General features: G+C 40.0%; 1 protein-coding gene across 1 annotated transcript in view; it reads left to right on the forward strand.

Annotated features, from left to right (window-relative positions):
• Wdr64 (WD repeat domain 64) overlaps positions 1–17341 on the forward strand; it is a 118370-nt gene that overhangs the window by 56831 nt on the left and 44198 nt on the right. The window contains exons 10-12 of the mRNA XM_028755285.1: positions 3657–3796; positions 10990–11116; positions 15395–15543. Coding sequence (XP_028611118.1) covers positions 3657–3796; positions 10990–11116; positions 15395–15543 — 416 coding nt within the window. The remainder of the gene's footprint in view (positions 1–3656; positions 3797–10989; positions 11117–15394; positions 15544–17341) is intronic.

Below are 17341 nucleotides of genomic sequence, written 5' to 3' on the forward strand. Positions count from 1 at the left end.
AATAGCGCAATAACTACTTGAGTAGTTACTTGAGCTCTTACTGTGTGCTACTTGGTAGGATACCAATATAAGCCAGAAGAGAGCACTGTCTCAAATAGGAGCCTAGTAGACTACTTATTATAAATAAATAATGGATAATGATTATGGACTGGGATGGCACAATGACATGGCACTCATTTCTTTTGTAAAGTATGGAGATATTCTGGTATAATCTTGAAGAACTGTATTGGGAGAGAATGAAAAGGGTAGAGAAAATACAATTCTTTTTCTTGGGGCCCAACAAAACAATTGGAATCACTGGAGCATCTGGTGTCTATTACATTTCACTAACCAATAAATATCTAGCTACCAAGTCTCCAAGTTGTTCCCCAAATCTAGCTGGCTCTTTCAGCACAAATATGTCTGCTTAAACCAAAAGTATCTAGCATTTATAGGCAAGTCAGTCTTGTGGGTGGCCAAATGCATGCTAGAAAATAAAGTAAAACAGATAAATTGAATTCCAGGATTTATATATAACTGTCCCTTGGTTATGAGAGCCTGACTAGAACAAAGTAGAAAGGAGAGGGTGGTACCTAAAGGTCCTCTGTATTTCTCAAGCACCCTGAGGCAGGTGTGCAACTGAACTATGAAAATGCTCAACCACACACTTATGAGTCACACACACATGCACATGCATGCATAAACTGGCTAGTTTTGCTCCACATGCAAGACTTCTCTTATTGGGCACCTAACTGGATTTCTTGCAGTTGGGTAGTCAGGTACTAACTTTCAGTGAATGAACCACCAGAGTTCAGATTTTATATGACTAAAAAGAAAGATATTTTCATTGCCTGTGTCATATTATTTTGGAATTTATTTGTTTTAAATGGCCTTTATTATATGTACAAATGCATAGCTATAACTTATGTTTTTAAAAAGAGTAAATTGTATAATGATTTTTATTTTTTTATTTTTTTAAAGATTTTTTTAATGTTTATTTATTTATTTTATGTATGTGAGTACACTGTAGTTGTTTTCAGACATACCAGAAGAGGGTGTCAGATCCCATTGCAGATGGTTGTGAGCCATCATGTGGTTGCTGGGAATTGAACTCAGGACCTCTGGAAGAGCAGTCAGTGCTCTTAACCTCTGAGCCATCTCTCCAGTCCAATGATTTTTAAAATATAGATTTTTTAAAGATATTGGATTTTCTATTTCACAAATAACTCATTAAATATCATTTTAGAAGCTGAATCATATAAGTATTATGGAATTTCAAGACAATATTCTTGAAATTGTATGATCTAACATCCTTATATTACAATAACTCTTAAAGATTGAATGATTTAAAGTATTAAATTATTCAGATTAGAGATTTAGATAGGATATGTTCAGTATACTATAACAGAAAGTGAGATGAATGAGTTGGAGGGTGGCTTCATGTAAGAGCGCTTGCTACAGAAGCATGGGGAGCTGAGTTTGCTCGTCAGCATCCATGTTTTATTTTAGCTGCATTAAAGTTGTTTATACTTTAAATCACAACATCCACATGTTGCTCAGACCACAAAGCTACTGGCCTTGTGTTGTGGTAGAAGCATTTTGGAAAGCAACTTGACAGTGCATTCTAAAGTCAAACATGATGTAACATAATGTTTCTACTTCTGGAAACTTACTGTTAGCAATTAATGTAAGAAATAAATGTGAACACACAGATGGGCTGTCTTTTGGATTTTTTTTCCCCAGCATTGCTAAATAAAGTAAAAGGGAAAATCCAGAACCAGAGAATTATACATCATAGATGATGGTTAAGAAATTATGAACTATCAAAGTGAGGTTATTTAGCTATAAAAATAACAAAAGATGGTTTTCCATCATTGATAGCAAAATGAACAAACTTGCAGATGTTATGCTAATACAATAGGGCAAACACAGGAAGACAAATACTACATTTTCTTGGGAAATTACAGAGTTGATCTTAAAGAGAGTACAGGATAGTAGCTATCAGAGCCTGAGAAGCTTGTAGGGAGGAGGGATGAGATCAGGTGGTTGATGGTTCCAGGCACACAGCTGGCCACAGGGAATGCCTTCCAACATTCTGCAGCACAGAAGCATAGCTATAGCTGAGAGCTATTAATTGACTATTTCAGCATTAGACAGGATTTTTACATTAATGCAGTTAATTGACTATTTCACAGCAGACAAGATTTTAAAATGTTCCCAACATAGAAAGACACACTGCTTTGATAAAAGATATTATCTTGATCTATTCATCATATCCTGTATGTAAGTGTTATAACACACATGTCCTTCAGGCTGTCACCAAGCTAAAATGATGAGTTCCAGGCTCTGGGAGACCCTGACTCAAAAATAAGACACCTGAACTTGACCTCTGGTGTTTACATGACATACACAGGTGATTGTATACACACACACACACCACACCACACCCAGACATAAATAAACTGCAAAAAAGTGTTAACAATGACTTCCTATAGGGAATAGAACTAGAAATTGGGGCTTGAGAGGGCAAGCTGGAAGAAGACTTTTTTTGTTTTGTCTTTTGTTTTTTTGTTTGTTTGTTTGGTTGGTTGGTTGTTTTTTTTTTTTTTTTACAACAATGTCATCCTTCTATGGCATCTTCTTCCTGGGAGATGCTCTTTGTGGTGGCAAATTTTAATGTCACCTTGCCACAACCTAGAATCACCAGGAAGGAAGATCTCGGGGAAGGGTTTCCAATTCATTATTCTACTATGTACCCAGATGATTTTAATGCTTAAAAGACAAAAAATAGGCTATGAAAGTAATTGTGCATAAATGGCTTGTGCTTGTGGCTCTGTTGGAAGAAGGAAATGGAAAAGTAAAAGGCAGATGACTTGCTCCTGCTGAAGAAGGAGAGCAGTTTGCCTCTTCCCTTGGTTTCTTTTATTATTATAATGTTTGCATAATTTAAGGTTGTAAAAATAAAAGATCAGCTGCCTGAAATATGTTTTGGAAGTAAATAAAGTATAAATAATGTATTCACACATGATGGAGTGGAGAAGTATTGAATCAAGAAAAGTACTCCTGAAATATTAATGAGAGTTCACATCTGTATGTGAACATACAAATGGTCAAAGACAGATCCACAAGAAAGCTAAAGCCTCACAAGCCACTCACAGAAGGAAGCCTCTGGTGACGAGTGGGTTGTGGTTTGCAAGGAAAATAGATCTAACTGAATGGGAGATGCTTTTTGTGGTGGCAAATTTTAATGTCATCTTGCCACAACCTAGAATCACCAGGAAGGAAGATCTCAGGGGAGGGGTTGCCTAGTTTCAGTTGGCCTGTGAGCACATCTGTGAGGATTCTCTTGGTTGCAGTGATTGATGTGGGAAAGCCCAGCCTGAAAGTGGACCACAGCATTTCCCATGGTGGAAGAGCAGGAAAAGCTAGCTGAGTAATAAATATTCATTCATTTCACTCTGCTCTTGACTGCGGGTGTGTCGAGACCAGCTGTTTTAAATTCCTTCTGCCCTTACTCCCCTGCTCTGATGGATTCAAACCTGAAATTGTCCATTAAAATGAACCCATTCTCCCCTAAATTGCTTTGGTCAAGGTGTTTCATTACAGCCATAGAAATAAAGCGAGGACACCTTTTAACTGTTGAGATTACAAGGCCTCTGTCACTGTCGTCCTTTTAGGAGATGACAAAGTTCTCCGGTTGTGGCACCCCAATATCAGCACGAAGCCAGTTGGGAAGCTGGTGGGGCACATGTTCAGCATCACAGAGATCGTAAGCAATGAGAAGGAACAACACGTCATCAGCCTTTCCTCTGCGAAGGTAACAAGAAAAAAACGGAACCAAAATGAACCTCTTTGTTCTTTACAGTCAACTACATGGAGGCCTCGCATAAGCATGCATACAAACATATGTGCATATGTGAACGTAGAGATGCATACACATGTACACATGTGCATACATACACACACATACACACATGCATACACACACATACATACATGGACACATGCATACATACATAATTTTTCTCTGGAATAACTGATGGCTACTGAGACAAACGATGTCACCCCTAAGGAATAACAGCCATTGCACTGTTTCTGTTGACCACAGTGTAAGAGAGGCCATGTTTAGAGACAGGTATAACCTTCATATTGTGAAGAAAAGATAGTATTTTCTTCTGTAGTAAACCACCCGTGGCTCCATTTCTAGATAAGTTTGTCATCATTAAGGACATAAAAAAGCAAGGACTTCTGTTTTTCTTTGTTATGAAACTGACATAAATGTCCTGTTTAAAGTAATACAGAAAGAAAAAAATGTTATAAATGTGAGAAATGAGAATCTTTAATATTTGTAAAATACATTTGTGAAATATATTTGCTTGATTAAATGCAAATCTATTTAAAAATTTTAGGAAGAGTAAGTTCAATGAGCAGCTAGTTCTAATAGTTCTTATAGCAATCACAATGTTTTTCTGAGAGAGCTACATCTACATGACACCTACGCCTCTCCACCCACACACCTCTCCCCACTGGGCAGCACTCCCCCTCAAACTCATATTTATTTATTTTGCTATGTGTATTTACACATGTATGTGTACAACCTTCTGAGTTCTTTTACTGTTGCTCCCGTGTGTGTGTGTGGTTAAGACTGATTGCTTGGGATAGGATAATTTACCAGGGCTCAGCCCTGAAGCTCTCTCAGCAGCCACTGACTGTCTTTAGCTCTTCATCCAAGGGTGTGGCCCTGTGAGATTTTTCTCCATCCAAATTGGCTTGACAACTAGTGTTATCATTGTGTAGGTAGGTCTTGTGTAAGTGACCATACTGTTGGGATTTCAAGACACTATCTTGCAGGAGAGACTGGTGTTCTGACTCTGATAATCTTTCTGCCTTCCTCTTCTAGGTTCCCTAAGTCTCAAGTTTCCATTTGGTGTAAAAGGAAGTTTCCTCAGTGGTGTGTGTGTGTGTGTGTGTGTTTTAAATTATACCAAGTTTGAATCCCCAGAACCCATGTAAAAGCCAGATATATAGCTCATGTAAGATAGAAGACAGGGACAGAAAACTCTCTGGAAGCACACAGGTTAGCTAGCCTGACTTACACAATAGTGAACCAGAACTTGTTTACCAACATGGTAGAAAGTGAAACTAATGTACAAGGATGTCTTCTGACCTCTGCACCCATGCCATGCACACAGTGTAAACACACATACAGAGATACATGCAAACACGCATCATCCACATACATAAAAGTATAACAAGTGTCTTATTAATAGGTATGAGTAACTTTGAATAAATATGAATATGAGTGTTAGTGAATGAAATAAATAACGGAGCTCCACTGGGATATATTTATTTGAAAGCATACATCAGAAATATAACAAGATTTTCCTAAACGGGAATATTACTCTGTAAAAGGTGCCATTCATTAAATTAATCTAAATGTTAGTGATGTTGGAGTGTTTAAGCAGCCATTTGCCAAGTTTGTAGTTAGCATAAAGATACTGATATACAAGAATATTCTAGAGGAATTGAGCTGGAACTGACCTACAAGGCTCTTCCTTGATGACTAACTCTCATAGTATCTGAAGGTGTCATGCAAGCTACCAGGAGAGAAAAGTAATCAGTAACTCTACTAAGCTGAAAAGGTCTCAGAACACAGAAGTCATGAACCTGGCAAGATAGAGCCAGTGATTCGATAGTGGCACTTACATCTTGAAGGTAATCAACAGTGGGAAGTGGACTGAAGGCCCGTTTGAGTAAGAGGGGATTCATGCCTGGTCCTGTAAACCTAGCTTGCTCAGTGTGGCTGGTGAGGTCATGGGATTTACAGGGGAATTATATCTTCCATGGAAGACATAATTATGAGATGACAATCAGCTATGAAATCGTACAATAAGGCTACAATGAATAAAAGAACAGTAGAATATTGAAGAAGACTTAGGTCAGTGGAACAAAAGAGAATACAAGGACGTGTGTGTGTGTGTGTGTGTGTGTGTGTGTGATCTTATGTGATGAGATTAACACTTAAAATTTAAGAATAAATCATAATTAAAAACTAGTCATAAGGGAAAACTCATATATAGTCAGATCACTACTGGATGATATGCAACAAGATACATTCCTTATAAGTTAAAGATAAAACATAGAACTTCCTCAAACTTTCAGAAGGAAGTATAGGTGAATATTCATACAGCTTCCAAGTAATTCCTAAGCACCTGTGGCTAACTGGAATATAAATATAACTGTATCAAAATCAAAACAATCTGCTGTGTAATGTTGATAAGAATCATTTATTCAATGATACCAAATATCTTGCATAGTGCAAAGTACACGGCCAACTCTTTTGATCACAATCTTACAGGGCTGAGGCTTTATATTAGAGTGAGTGCTTAGTAACCCTATCACCACACACACACACACTCACACACACACATACACACACACATACACACACACACACATACACACACACACACACACACAAGATTATCACGTTGTACATGTGAGAAAAAATGGGATCTGTGCACTAATTTGCCCAGGTCACACTTTTCATCTTGTCTTCTCTCTCCAACTATCACCCCGTTTTCACAAAGCAGAAACCAGACAGCAGAAAGGGGCAGAATGCAATAGCAACAATGGAAACTGGAAAAGGGAGTTAAGCAAGCGTACGAATAAAACTTTGACAAATAAGTGGGACATTGAAGGGGACAGAAGGCAGAGGTCTGAGCTCATAGGCGTGTTTAGGTGGTGCTTGTAGATATCATGAAGAAGCAGCTTGACAGGAACCAAATGGGGTAAATAAAGCAGCCTCACTCAGCTCTACATATGAAACCAGAAGTATTATGATGTATTACATATACAATGTATTTTAATCATATGCATATGATCATACTTCCCCTATATCCTCTGAGATCTAACTTTACCTCCTCCCTCCCAGCTTTGTCTTCTCTCCTCTCTCTATGTGTCTCTGACTCTGTCTCTCTCTGTGTCTCTGTCTCTCTCTGTGTCTCTTTCTGTGTGTCTCTGTGTCTCCCTCTCTCTCTCCCTCTCTCTCTCTCTTCCTCCCTTCCTCCCTTCCTCCCTCCCTCCCTCTCTCCCTCCCTCCCTTCCTCTCTCTCTCTCCCTCTCTCTCTCTCCCTCTCTCTCTTCCTTTCTTTTTGTAATAGCCTATCAGGGGCTACACCCTTAAAAATCTCTCTCTCCCTCTCTGAGAAGCCATCAACTGTTAGATTCTCAAATAGGAGCCCAGACTTTAAGCCCATTCCCTGAATGTTTTACATTTAAATGATGTTTGTGCAAACGTGTGTGCTGATGTTTTCACCTCTTTGTTCTCCTTCCCAGTTATCACACAAAGGACAATGTGTAAGAACAAGATAATAAAATTAGCAAGTGTAGTTCCACATTGCTAAGAGGTTCTTGGTTTTGTTTGTTTGTTTTGGTAGCAACTCAATAAGCAATCTTGCACTGAATTCCCTTTAAAAACCTTGAGAGGCACCTGCCATCCATTTGCAGTACTGTTGTACACAATCCACTGGTACTTCAGTCATACACACCCCAATTCTCAAATGTACCATCTGTCTGTGAGGATGTCTCTCAAAGGGTCCATCTCCTCACACATTTCCAGGCTCCTCACGATGTAAAATTGTGTGATCCATTGAGTCAACCCAATTTGATTCAGCAATTAACCTCTTGTGGCCATTGGGTAATGTTTAGAAAGGCAGGTCTAATCCCAGACTCCCTTGATATATGATAGACTAATCTGTTCCTAGATTGCTCACAATCTAAACAACACTGGCTCTGAGATGGGCTCCAATGATGAGATTTGTACTGTGTCATGATGCTCATGTTTCCATTTAAAGAGTACTTCTGGTGTGACACATCTTCCTGTTATCTGTCTGCACTCTGCTGTGACAGCACTTCCATTGGTCATTGTATTTGAGAAGCCCCTCTCCTGGTTTGTGCCTTGTTAATGTTGCGCCTTTTTTGTACCACAATTTTGTACTCTTTTCTCTGAAGATGAGATCAACTCCTAACACTCAGATATTTCACTCTGCTCACTCTATAACAAACGCTCATCAAGGGGATTAAAAGGAGTTATTAATGCCTTTGGCTAACAGCAACTGATGTGAAGCTTGCCAGAAGAAAAGCCAGAAGCCATTGTTGAACCTGAACATGCATTCTCTGGAGTTCACAAAAAAGAAATTTTTTCAAATTCCCTTTATCATTAATCATTAGGTGTTTCTTACAGAGGACTGCAGACAACGCCTTTCTCTTGTGCTTTTTTATGATGTTTTATGGCTACTGATTTTAGTCCCCACCCCTTTAGTCTCAAAGTTTAATCAGTTTCATTAGTCAGTGTTTTTCCAATGCTAAAATAATCCTTTTTTAATTATTGCATTCCAAATTTGTTTGAAAAATAAGCATTTTTACTCTTACTGCTACCAGACCATGAATATTTTTTTATAATTTATGTTCACTTGTACATATGCAAGATTGAATCACAACTTGTAAATTCTCTTTTCTGTCACCCCAAGATTTGAGAATCTTCTATGCTTGTCCCTTAAACCAATTCAGAGTCTTTCTGAAATGGTTTGGTTTTGCTTTCTTCCTAAGTGCCTCCAGGGCTGACCAGCTCTGGGTAGGCTCTCCCATGTGGCTCCAGGGCTGACCAGGTCTGGGTAGGCTCTCCCAAGCTTTGGCACCAGCACTTTCCCTAGAACACTGCCAGCCTCTGCTTGCAGCTGTTGACAGAACACAACAGGCAGCCATAACATCATCAGTATTAGAGCTCTTTTCTTTCAAAAGTATTAGCATCTTTCCAAGAACAGCATCTTCATGCATCTCTCTCACTGTATTTCTTTGTCGTTCATTCCCCGTTTCTGTCCCCACATGGGATTCGTATCTGCAGACAGCCTCCCCTTCTGTTCCTTTCCCAATACCGACTTCCCTTAACATTTCATCTTCCTCCCTCTTGATAGCCTTTCTAGTCTTATGACCTATATGCATAATATAAACACACACTCTCAATTTAAAGTCGTGTTCATTACAAGAGAAAATACAGAGTAGTTTTTTTTTTCTTTCTTGATCTACCTTATTTCACGTAACGTGATTTCCAGAGGCACCTATTTTCTTGTGACTGTCATAACTTTATTTTTCTTGATGGCTGTATGAAATTTTATTCTGTGTGTGCAGCATACTTTGTTCATCTGCTCATCTCTTTTTGTGTGTATGTGTTTTTTTGTTTTGTTTTGTTTTTAATCAAATCGTAATTTTTACTTATTCACACAGGGGTTATAAACACAAAAAGGCAGGACGTGGGGAAGGGAATGACACTGGAGCATGGGTGTTCAGGGGGAATACAGATATCTTTCAGAACAGGGTATCGGCTGGGTGAAGGTTCAGGGGACAGGTTACTATGACCCTGCCTATGACTCACTTGTCCTTATCTAAGTTGGTACTATCTGCCAAGGCTACCTATTTACAAGGTCTATGACTACTCAGGCTGGTGAATTTCCACAAAAGCTGCCTGTTTACAATAGCTTATAGCCATTTGTTTCAATGTTTTTCCACAGAGACCAAAGACTTTGTGTTGGCATGCATGTATGACAGGCCTATTGCTGATTTTAGGCCTATGGCTGATTTTAGGCCTTCAGTGTGTAAGCAGGGCTGCCCCTGACATCTCCTCCCTTCTCTAAGTATAGAAGGGCTGTGGCAATTCTAATCTTTTGAAGGCGGGGATAGAGGCCTGACTTCCAGTACTTGAAGGGGACCTTGTAATGGCTCCGGTCCCCCTGTCGTTGTCCAGTGAGGCATGAGGGCCATACCCATCCCGATGTCTTTTTCCTGGAGAGGGGATACTTTTGACATCAACCCCTATGCAGTCAGGCTTGTCCCTCAGGGAACCCAGAGAGATATTTTTAACTTTTATTTATATTCCCTTGCAGTGCTTAGCCTCTCAGCCTAAGCAAGAATTCAGATCGCCAGTCAGAGGGGTTTCTGGGTGGCCCCTCTCTGCTTGGTCTAGGGGCAGAAGTCCCCTCTTTTAGGTTGGATGGAGATGGGTTTTGGGAACACCCTGGATAGAGTAACAACCTCATTTTGAGTCTTGTGATCCTCCATAGCTAACTTATGATAATGTATCTGAATAGGTTTTGGTTCCAAATTATCTATCTGTTGTTTCACAAAGTTAGTCAGCCTATTTAAGGCCCAGGGACCAGAAGAAATAAGCAAAAATAACCCAATGGTCCCGAGATGGGAGGAAGTAGGTTTGACAACCATGGAGAGGTTGAAAACCAATTCTTGTACCAGAACTCATCTTTCTCTTTCTCTGTCTTTTCTCAGAGCCTTCTCTGACCTTTTTCATGCTCTCTTTAACCATCCCTGTCTTGTCTATGTAAAGGCAACATTCTTTTTTAAGGGTTGTACACAGTTAAGAGCTGCACACTGCCTTTTCTATTGTAATAGAGTAAATCAAGTCCAAAAAAGTCCTTTGCAATTTCTGGAGATCACTTCAGACAGCGAAACGAGGGATTTCTTCAGATTAGTGATGTCAACCTCTAGCTGTTTGATGTTCTTGTCAATGGCCCATCGAAGGTCTGAGTAGTTTAAGTCCGGAGGCCAGCATCAGGATTAGAACTTCTAACAGCAGACATCATGGGTGATTCATTTTTACCTGAGATACTGCCTGGAGTGCAGAGCTGCCACCCAGGATCTGCTCTGTGCTCAGGCCCAGACCGGAAGTCCCGTTCATCTCTTAATAAACATCTAAATTAGTTTTGTTTTCTGGCTATTGGGAGTAGTGAGGGAAAATCCAGTGACTAGAGACATATGTTTAAGCAATGGTTTGTAGTCAGTTATTTCATGATAATATGGGAACCAAGAACCAAGCTGAATCAGAGTGTCTGTGTGCTCACAAGGTATATCACTACTCACTGTAAGGTTTTAAGAATGTAATTCATTTTAAAGACTTAATGGTGAGCCTAACAATGTATAAAAACTCATCTGCGTCCCCAGGTCTTCCGGGTCTGGGATATACAGACTCTGTCAGTACTACAAGTCTTCCACGATAGCCAAGGTGGGCCAGGAGACATGCAGATTTACTCTATGGTATATGATGCTAACCATGGCATGCTCATTACAGGTATGTGTACCTAAACCTGACAAATTCATTTCATGTCTTTTACATTTTTTAAAATGATAGCTCTTGAGCTTTTACTATGAAAACACACACAAAGAAAAAGAAATGACTAACCATGCTTAGTGACAATATAAATATTTATTTCAATTTCTTATTGTCCTATGTGAGCTGACGAACCTCAGCTTTATGAAAATACTGAGTCAGTTCTATAAGGAGATGACCTAGGAGTCCATGGCCCAGGTGAAGCAGAAAGCGGTGAAGGAGCTGTCACTATGTCTAGTGCTCTGCTTTGACTCTTGGGTGCAGTAAATTGGTACTTTCATAGAGTGGTGGTCCACACATGAACCAGCATGATCTTGTTTTCTGAATCAAGACAGTTCTGGTAAGGAATTGGTCACTCTGTAGGAAGATGAGTCCTGAATACAGAACATTGATTGCCAAATTGTTTTATGCTTTGTTTTGTTTGGGTTTAGTGTGTTTTTTTTTAACAGATACACTTAAAAAACAAAGTACCTTGTTAGCCATTTTGTTCCCATGCACAGCCTTCACCATTTAGAAGGAAGACTGCTTATAAATAGTAGCTCTACCCTCTGGATACTAAGCCAAAATTACTTTCCCCAACCATACAGCCGCTGACCACCTGCTCTGAGTTACTGGGGGATTAACTAAGGCAGGGAAATGATTGCCACTTTCTCTGTTGAGGAAATGTAATTATTTTTAATTTTATGTTGTTAATTTTTCCTGGGTTAGATATGAACCATCACTTCATGCTCAGTAGATAATTTCCCAGCCTGTAAAACAGAACTTAGTTCCGGTTGCGAATGCCTCTCCTAAATTTGACCTCATCTAAAATGTACAGACTCATGGCTATACTCAAATGTCATCTCTGAATTTGGACACTTACAGCTTCTTCACCGCTTTCTGCTTCACCTGGGTCATGTACTCCTAGGTCATCATCTTATAGAACGAACTCGGTATTTTCATAAAGCACTTGCTGTAATGAACGGTTCGAAACCCAAGACAGAGAAGAAAATGGAGAATAGAGAAGCCACAAATGCTTTCCACTTTTGTGTACCTTTGGTGGCACTCTTATTTGGAAAAACACCGAGCTCTGAGTATTACTTGATCATTAAAAGGACAGCCATCAGCTTGACAACAGGTTTACATCAAGTGTATTAATTTGTGCATAGATTCAAGTGACATCATGTAGAGTAGCTTTCTGAGCCATGGGTACAACAGCACTGTGCTCGCTCAGTGATTGGTAGAACACATTGTTGCTGTCAGTGTTGTCATGAGTATGCTACTGCTGCTGCTACTAATAATGACGATGACGATGACGATGATGACAGTCATTTGATGCTTTCTTACTCTTTTCCTTCATCTGCATAGTCAACCTTTGAGGCAGGAACTGTTAACTGGAGTTTTATAAATGGCAAAACCAAACCTCAAACTGTTCAACTGACTGGTAGAATGTCAAAACAGATCTGAGATTCAATCTCAGATCTTCTGACTCTCAAATTTGCATTTGTCCTTTCTTCCTACATATTTCTGTTATTATTATAGTACAACTAGCCAAAAAAGTAGAAAAGTATCAGTTCTCCAACCACATCCCAGTCTAGTTATGTTAACTGTTGGTGTCATGTTAAAGGACTCATGGAGAAGCTCCTAGTGTCCCTCTGAGAGCCTGAGAGCTAGCTGTCTATCATGTTTCCAAACAATGGTATTTGTCACCTTGAGTCTGGCACCTTAGACCACTCGGCCATCCTGACACTTAAACAGTGGTATTTGAAGTGGGTAACATTACCTAAAGAACCATCTCAGTCATTTACATATGAATAGACTATATCATAAAATAAAATCTAAACACCTTAAGAAAACAGTTACTTCTGCTAAGACCTTGAGAGTTTCTTTGGGATGATTTGAGAAAGTCACTACAGCACCCACAGTGGCAACTTTCTACTCTTAGGAATTTTGCTTTTGTTTAAACTACAGAATGTGCAGGGCTGTGGTAGTTCATGCTTTTAATCTCAACACTCAAGAGGCAGAGGGAGGATCTCCAAGTTCGAGGTCAGCCTGGTGTACAGAGTGAGTTCCAAGGCAGCCAGGACAACTACAACTATGGAAAACAAACAACTACAGAATGCTTGCTTTGATATTATTATCTGTATTTCCATACATTACTCTAAACTAAAACACACAGGAAGATGATTTTTGAGACTTAAGTCATACCCTTCGGAAAATGCTTGAATACTGTTTCCCCATACCCTGGCCATGCTAAATACATCTATCATTATGGTGATTTGGAAATTAATTTTACTATTGATGTTGCAATCACTGGCCTGCAATCATTCTCATTCATTATATTTAATCAGACCATGCTCACAGCATGTGTTATCATTTGCTGGCTTAAAGAGCTCTCTGACTCCATTTCCACAAGCAGAAAAAGCCACAATTCAGTGGAAGGCTGGAGGACTGCATCACCGATGTGCACACCCTGGAGAGGCACAGTAAGAAAGCAGAAAGCAGACGATGAAATTAGGAAACCAGAGGTCAAAATGACCTGTGTTTGAAAGATAATGAAGTCTCCAGTGAGTGCTTTCCCCTGGCTGAATCACATTTGCTGTGTTTGTCAGAGATGTTTTAGAGTAGGCAACTATATTCCCACCTCATTAAATGCTAAGGCAGTGGTCTTTTTTTTTTCTTTTTTCTTTTTTTTTTTTATTGGATGATTTATTTACATTTCCTATATTGTCCCCTTACCCCATCCCCCACCACCCCCTCGGAACCCCCAATCCCCTCGCCCCTCCTCCTTCTTCTCTGTGGATGTAAACTCTATCTACACCCCCCCACTCCCACCTCCCCACCCTCAAAATTCCCACCCCCTGGGGCATCCAGCCTTCATGAGGTCAAGGTTCTCTTCTTCCACCTATGCCCAGCAGGGCCCTCCACTTTTACATATTCAGCTGAAGCCCTGGATCCCCCCCTAAGTGCTCCCAGGCTGGTGGTTTAGACCCTGGGAGCTGTGGTTGGTTGGTATTGTTGCTCTCCTCATGGTGCCACAAACCCTTTCAGCTCCTTCAGTCTTCACTCTAACTCCTCTATTGAGAACCCCATGATCAGTTCAATGGCTAGTTGTGAGCATCTGCCTCTGAATATGTCTGACTCTTGAAGGCCTCTGAGGAGATATCCATATCAGGCTCTTATCAGCATGCACTTCCTGTCTGGTACAGAGACAGGCAGGAAGATCAATGGAATAGAATTGAAGACCCAGAAATGAACCCACACTCCTATGGTCACTTGATCTTTGACAAAGGAGCTAAAACTGTCCAGTGGAAAAAGGACAGCATTTTCAACAAATGGTGCTGGTTCAACTGGAAGACAACATGTAGAAGAATGAAAATTGATCCATTCTTATCTCCTTGTACAAAGCTCAAGTCTATGTGGATAAAGGACCTCCACATAAAACCAGATACACTGAAACTAATAGAAGAGAAGGTGGGGAAAAGCCTCGAATACTTGGGCACAGGGGAAAAGTTCCTGAACAGAACTCCAATGGCATATGCTCTAAGATCGAGAATTGACAAATGGGACTTCATAAAATTGCAAAGTTTCTGTAAGGCAAAGGACACTGTCAATAGGACAAAACGACAACCAACAAATTGGGAAAAGATCTTTACCAATCCTTCATCTGATAGAGGGCTAATATCCAATATATACAAAGAACTCAAGAAATTAGACTCCAGACAACCAAATTACCCTATTAAAAAATGGGGTATAGAGCTTAACAAAGAATTTTCAACGGAAGAAACTCGAATGGCCGAGAAGCATCTAAAGAAATGTTCAGCATCCTTAGTCGTCAGGGAAATGCAAATCAAAACAACCCTGAGATTCCATCTCACACCAGTCAGAATGGCTAAGATTAAAAACTCAGGTGATAGTAGATGCTGGCGAGGGTGTGGAGAAAGAGGAACACTCCTCCATTGTTGGTGGGACTGCAAGATGGTGCAACCACTTTGGAAGGCAGTGGTCTTTTATACTCTAATCTCATTAACCAGATGGTTGGGTCAAATTCTCTGTGAAAGTCCAGACTTCTGATACTGACAATTAGGGATGCAATGCTTTTGTAAAAAAAATTTCATTTTGTACTTCATTTTTAAGATGTAATGTCAGTTGGCCTGGGACCCATGGTCCTCCTGTTTAAGTCTACAGAGTGTAGGATTACAGGGATGTGCCATCAGACACATCCATCTTTGTGACAGCTCTTTCATTCTTCCTCTTCAGGATCTGGTGTAATAGACATGTATCCTTTGACCAGGATGATACAGGACACAAAGCAGGTTCCTCACACTCACGAACGAGAAGTCAATGTTACACTTTACAACAAGTACTTCCACCAAGTGCTCACTATCTGCTCAGAGTCCATAATCAAGGTGAGTTGTGATGGCTACCTAGGCAGAAAAAGGCTAAGTAGGTGAAATGTTAGCTTTGTGTTGTGTGTGTGTGTGGGGGGGGTGGTCAAGACAGGATTTCTCTGTGTAGGCCTTAATGTCCTGGAACTTAGTTGGTAGACCAGTCTGGCCTCAAGCTCAAAGAGGCACCTGCCTCTGCCTCCTGAGTGCACCAGCACCACCTGGCTGAATTGTTATCTTATAGGTAAAACAGCAAGTTTTATCTGTAGCGGTCAGTAGACTGAGACAATATATTGAAGGGCTCTTTAAGCTTTCATGAGTACACAATGAACTGTTTTAAGCCAGTTCAGGCCACATGGTTGATTAAATACTGCCAGATGACACAATAGAAATTTTAAAAATATTACAATATATTTATTTTGTGTGGAAAGGGGTGTGTGTCTACAACTTGCAGGGGCTGAGTCTCACCTTCTACCATGTTGGTTTCATGGATAGAAATCAGGTCAACTGGCTTCGTGGCAGGCATCTCCACCCTCTGAGCCAAACAGAAATTTCAAACGAAATATAGTAAGGAGAAAGAACTAGCTTGTATTTTAATTTCACTGGAGGGTGTGTGCTAAGGAGAAAGGGAAGGATGTGATAGGCATGCACTATAACTCTTACATGTGCAAGGTATGTGCCAAGACCATTGAGTCTATGACATCATTTAAAATCTCATGAAAGGTCTGGGCAGATAGACAGTCTTCAATGCTAAGGATGAGAAAGTGAGACTTAGAGATAAGTGACTGCCTCAGCAATTATTGTTCTCATGAAGGTGGTGTATGAGCCTGGCTGTGTCTACTGTGTGCACTCATGCTTTGGGCTCTGTACCTCTAGCCCTGTCTACTGTTGTGTTGAGTGACATATTACTTGACCATGCTAACTATGTCTGTTATTACAACCACTGAAACTGCTTAGCAGTGATACCTGGAGGTGTATATATATATATATATATATATATATATATATATATATATATATGGTTTCCATTCTGTTATTTCATGAATGCACTAAGAGGAGGCCTATGGATCTGAAGCCAGCCACCCTCCAAGAACTCATCAAATTCCTTCTCATATTTTAACCTTCTTTGGTCAGCTTCTGGAGATTTTCTCAAGCCTGAATCCCTGGAACTCAGTTAATTATCATAGGATTTATTTACTTATTTATTTATTTTTGCTGCTTCTGCTACAGATAAAATAGACTAAAGCAAACTCAACCCTACTCATGTAATAATGTGCTTTTTATCCATGGTCTGACTTATTTTTTCCCAACAGAAGATAGAAGCATCTAAGGAAGTTTCTCTACTATATTAAATGGAGAGGGGTGAAACTTTGGACACTTGCTGGAGCAACGCATTGTGATGGGATATGAGAATGGAAAAGCTCCTTAGCTCCTGGTAGTCAGGAAGTAAAAGAGAGGAAGGGGAAAGACAGAGGGATAGTCAAGAAGTGAACGAGAGAAAGAGGAGGGGAAGATGGGCAGACCTCCTTCAAAAGCACACCCCTCAGTTGTCTAAAGCCTCCACATGACTACTCTCCCATAATCGGGGACTGCCTTAGCTACCTGATATGCAGCAGATATGGATATCACAGTCACTGATAATACCAGTCAGCTCTCATAGCTCATCTTTGAGCAAGCCAACACTCACGCAGGATACTGGGAAAGATGAGAGATGTGCAGAGTACTACTTTGAAATTTTTGAAAATGGAAAAACCTTTGCTCAGAAACGAAGGATGGATATATGGAATATCTGTTTTTTGCTGATATTTTCCTCTTCTAT

The sequence above is a fragment of the Grammomys surdaster genome, unplaced genomic scaffold, assembly GCF_004785775.1.
Source record: "Grammomys surdaster isolate TR1022 unplaced genomic scaffold, NIH_TR_1.0 126051, whole genome shotgun sequence".
Taxonomy (NCBI): domain Eukaryota; kingdom Metazoa; phylum Chordata; class Mammalia; order Rodentia; family Muridae; genus Grammomys; species Grammomys surdaster.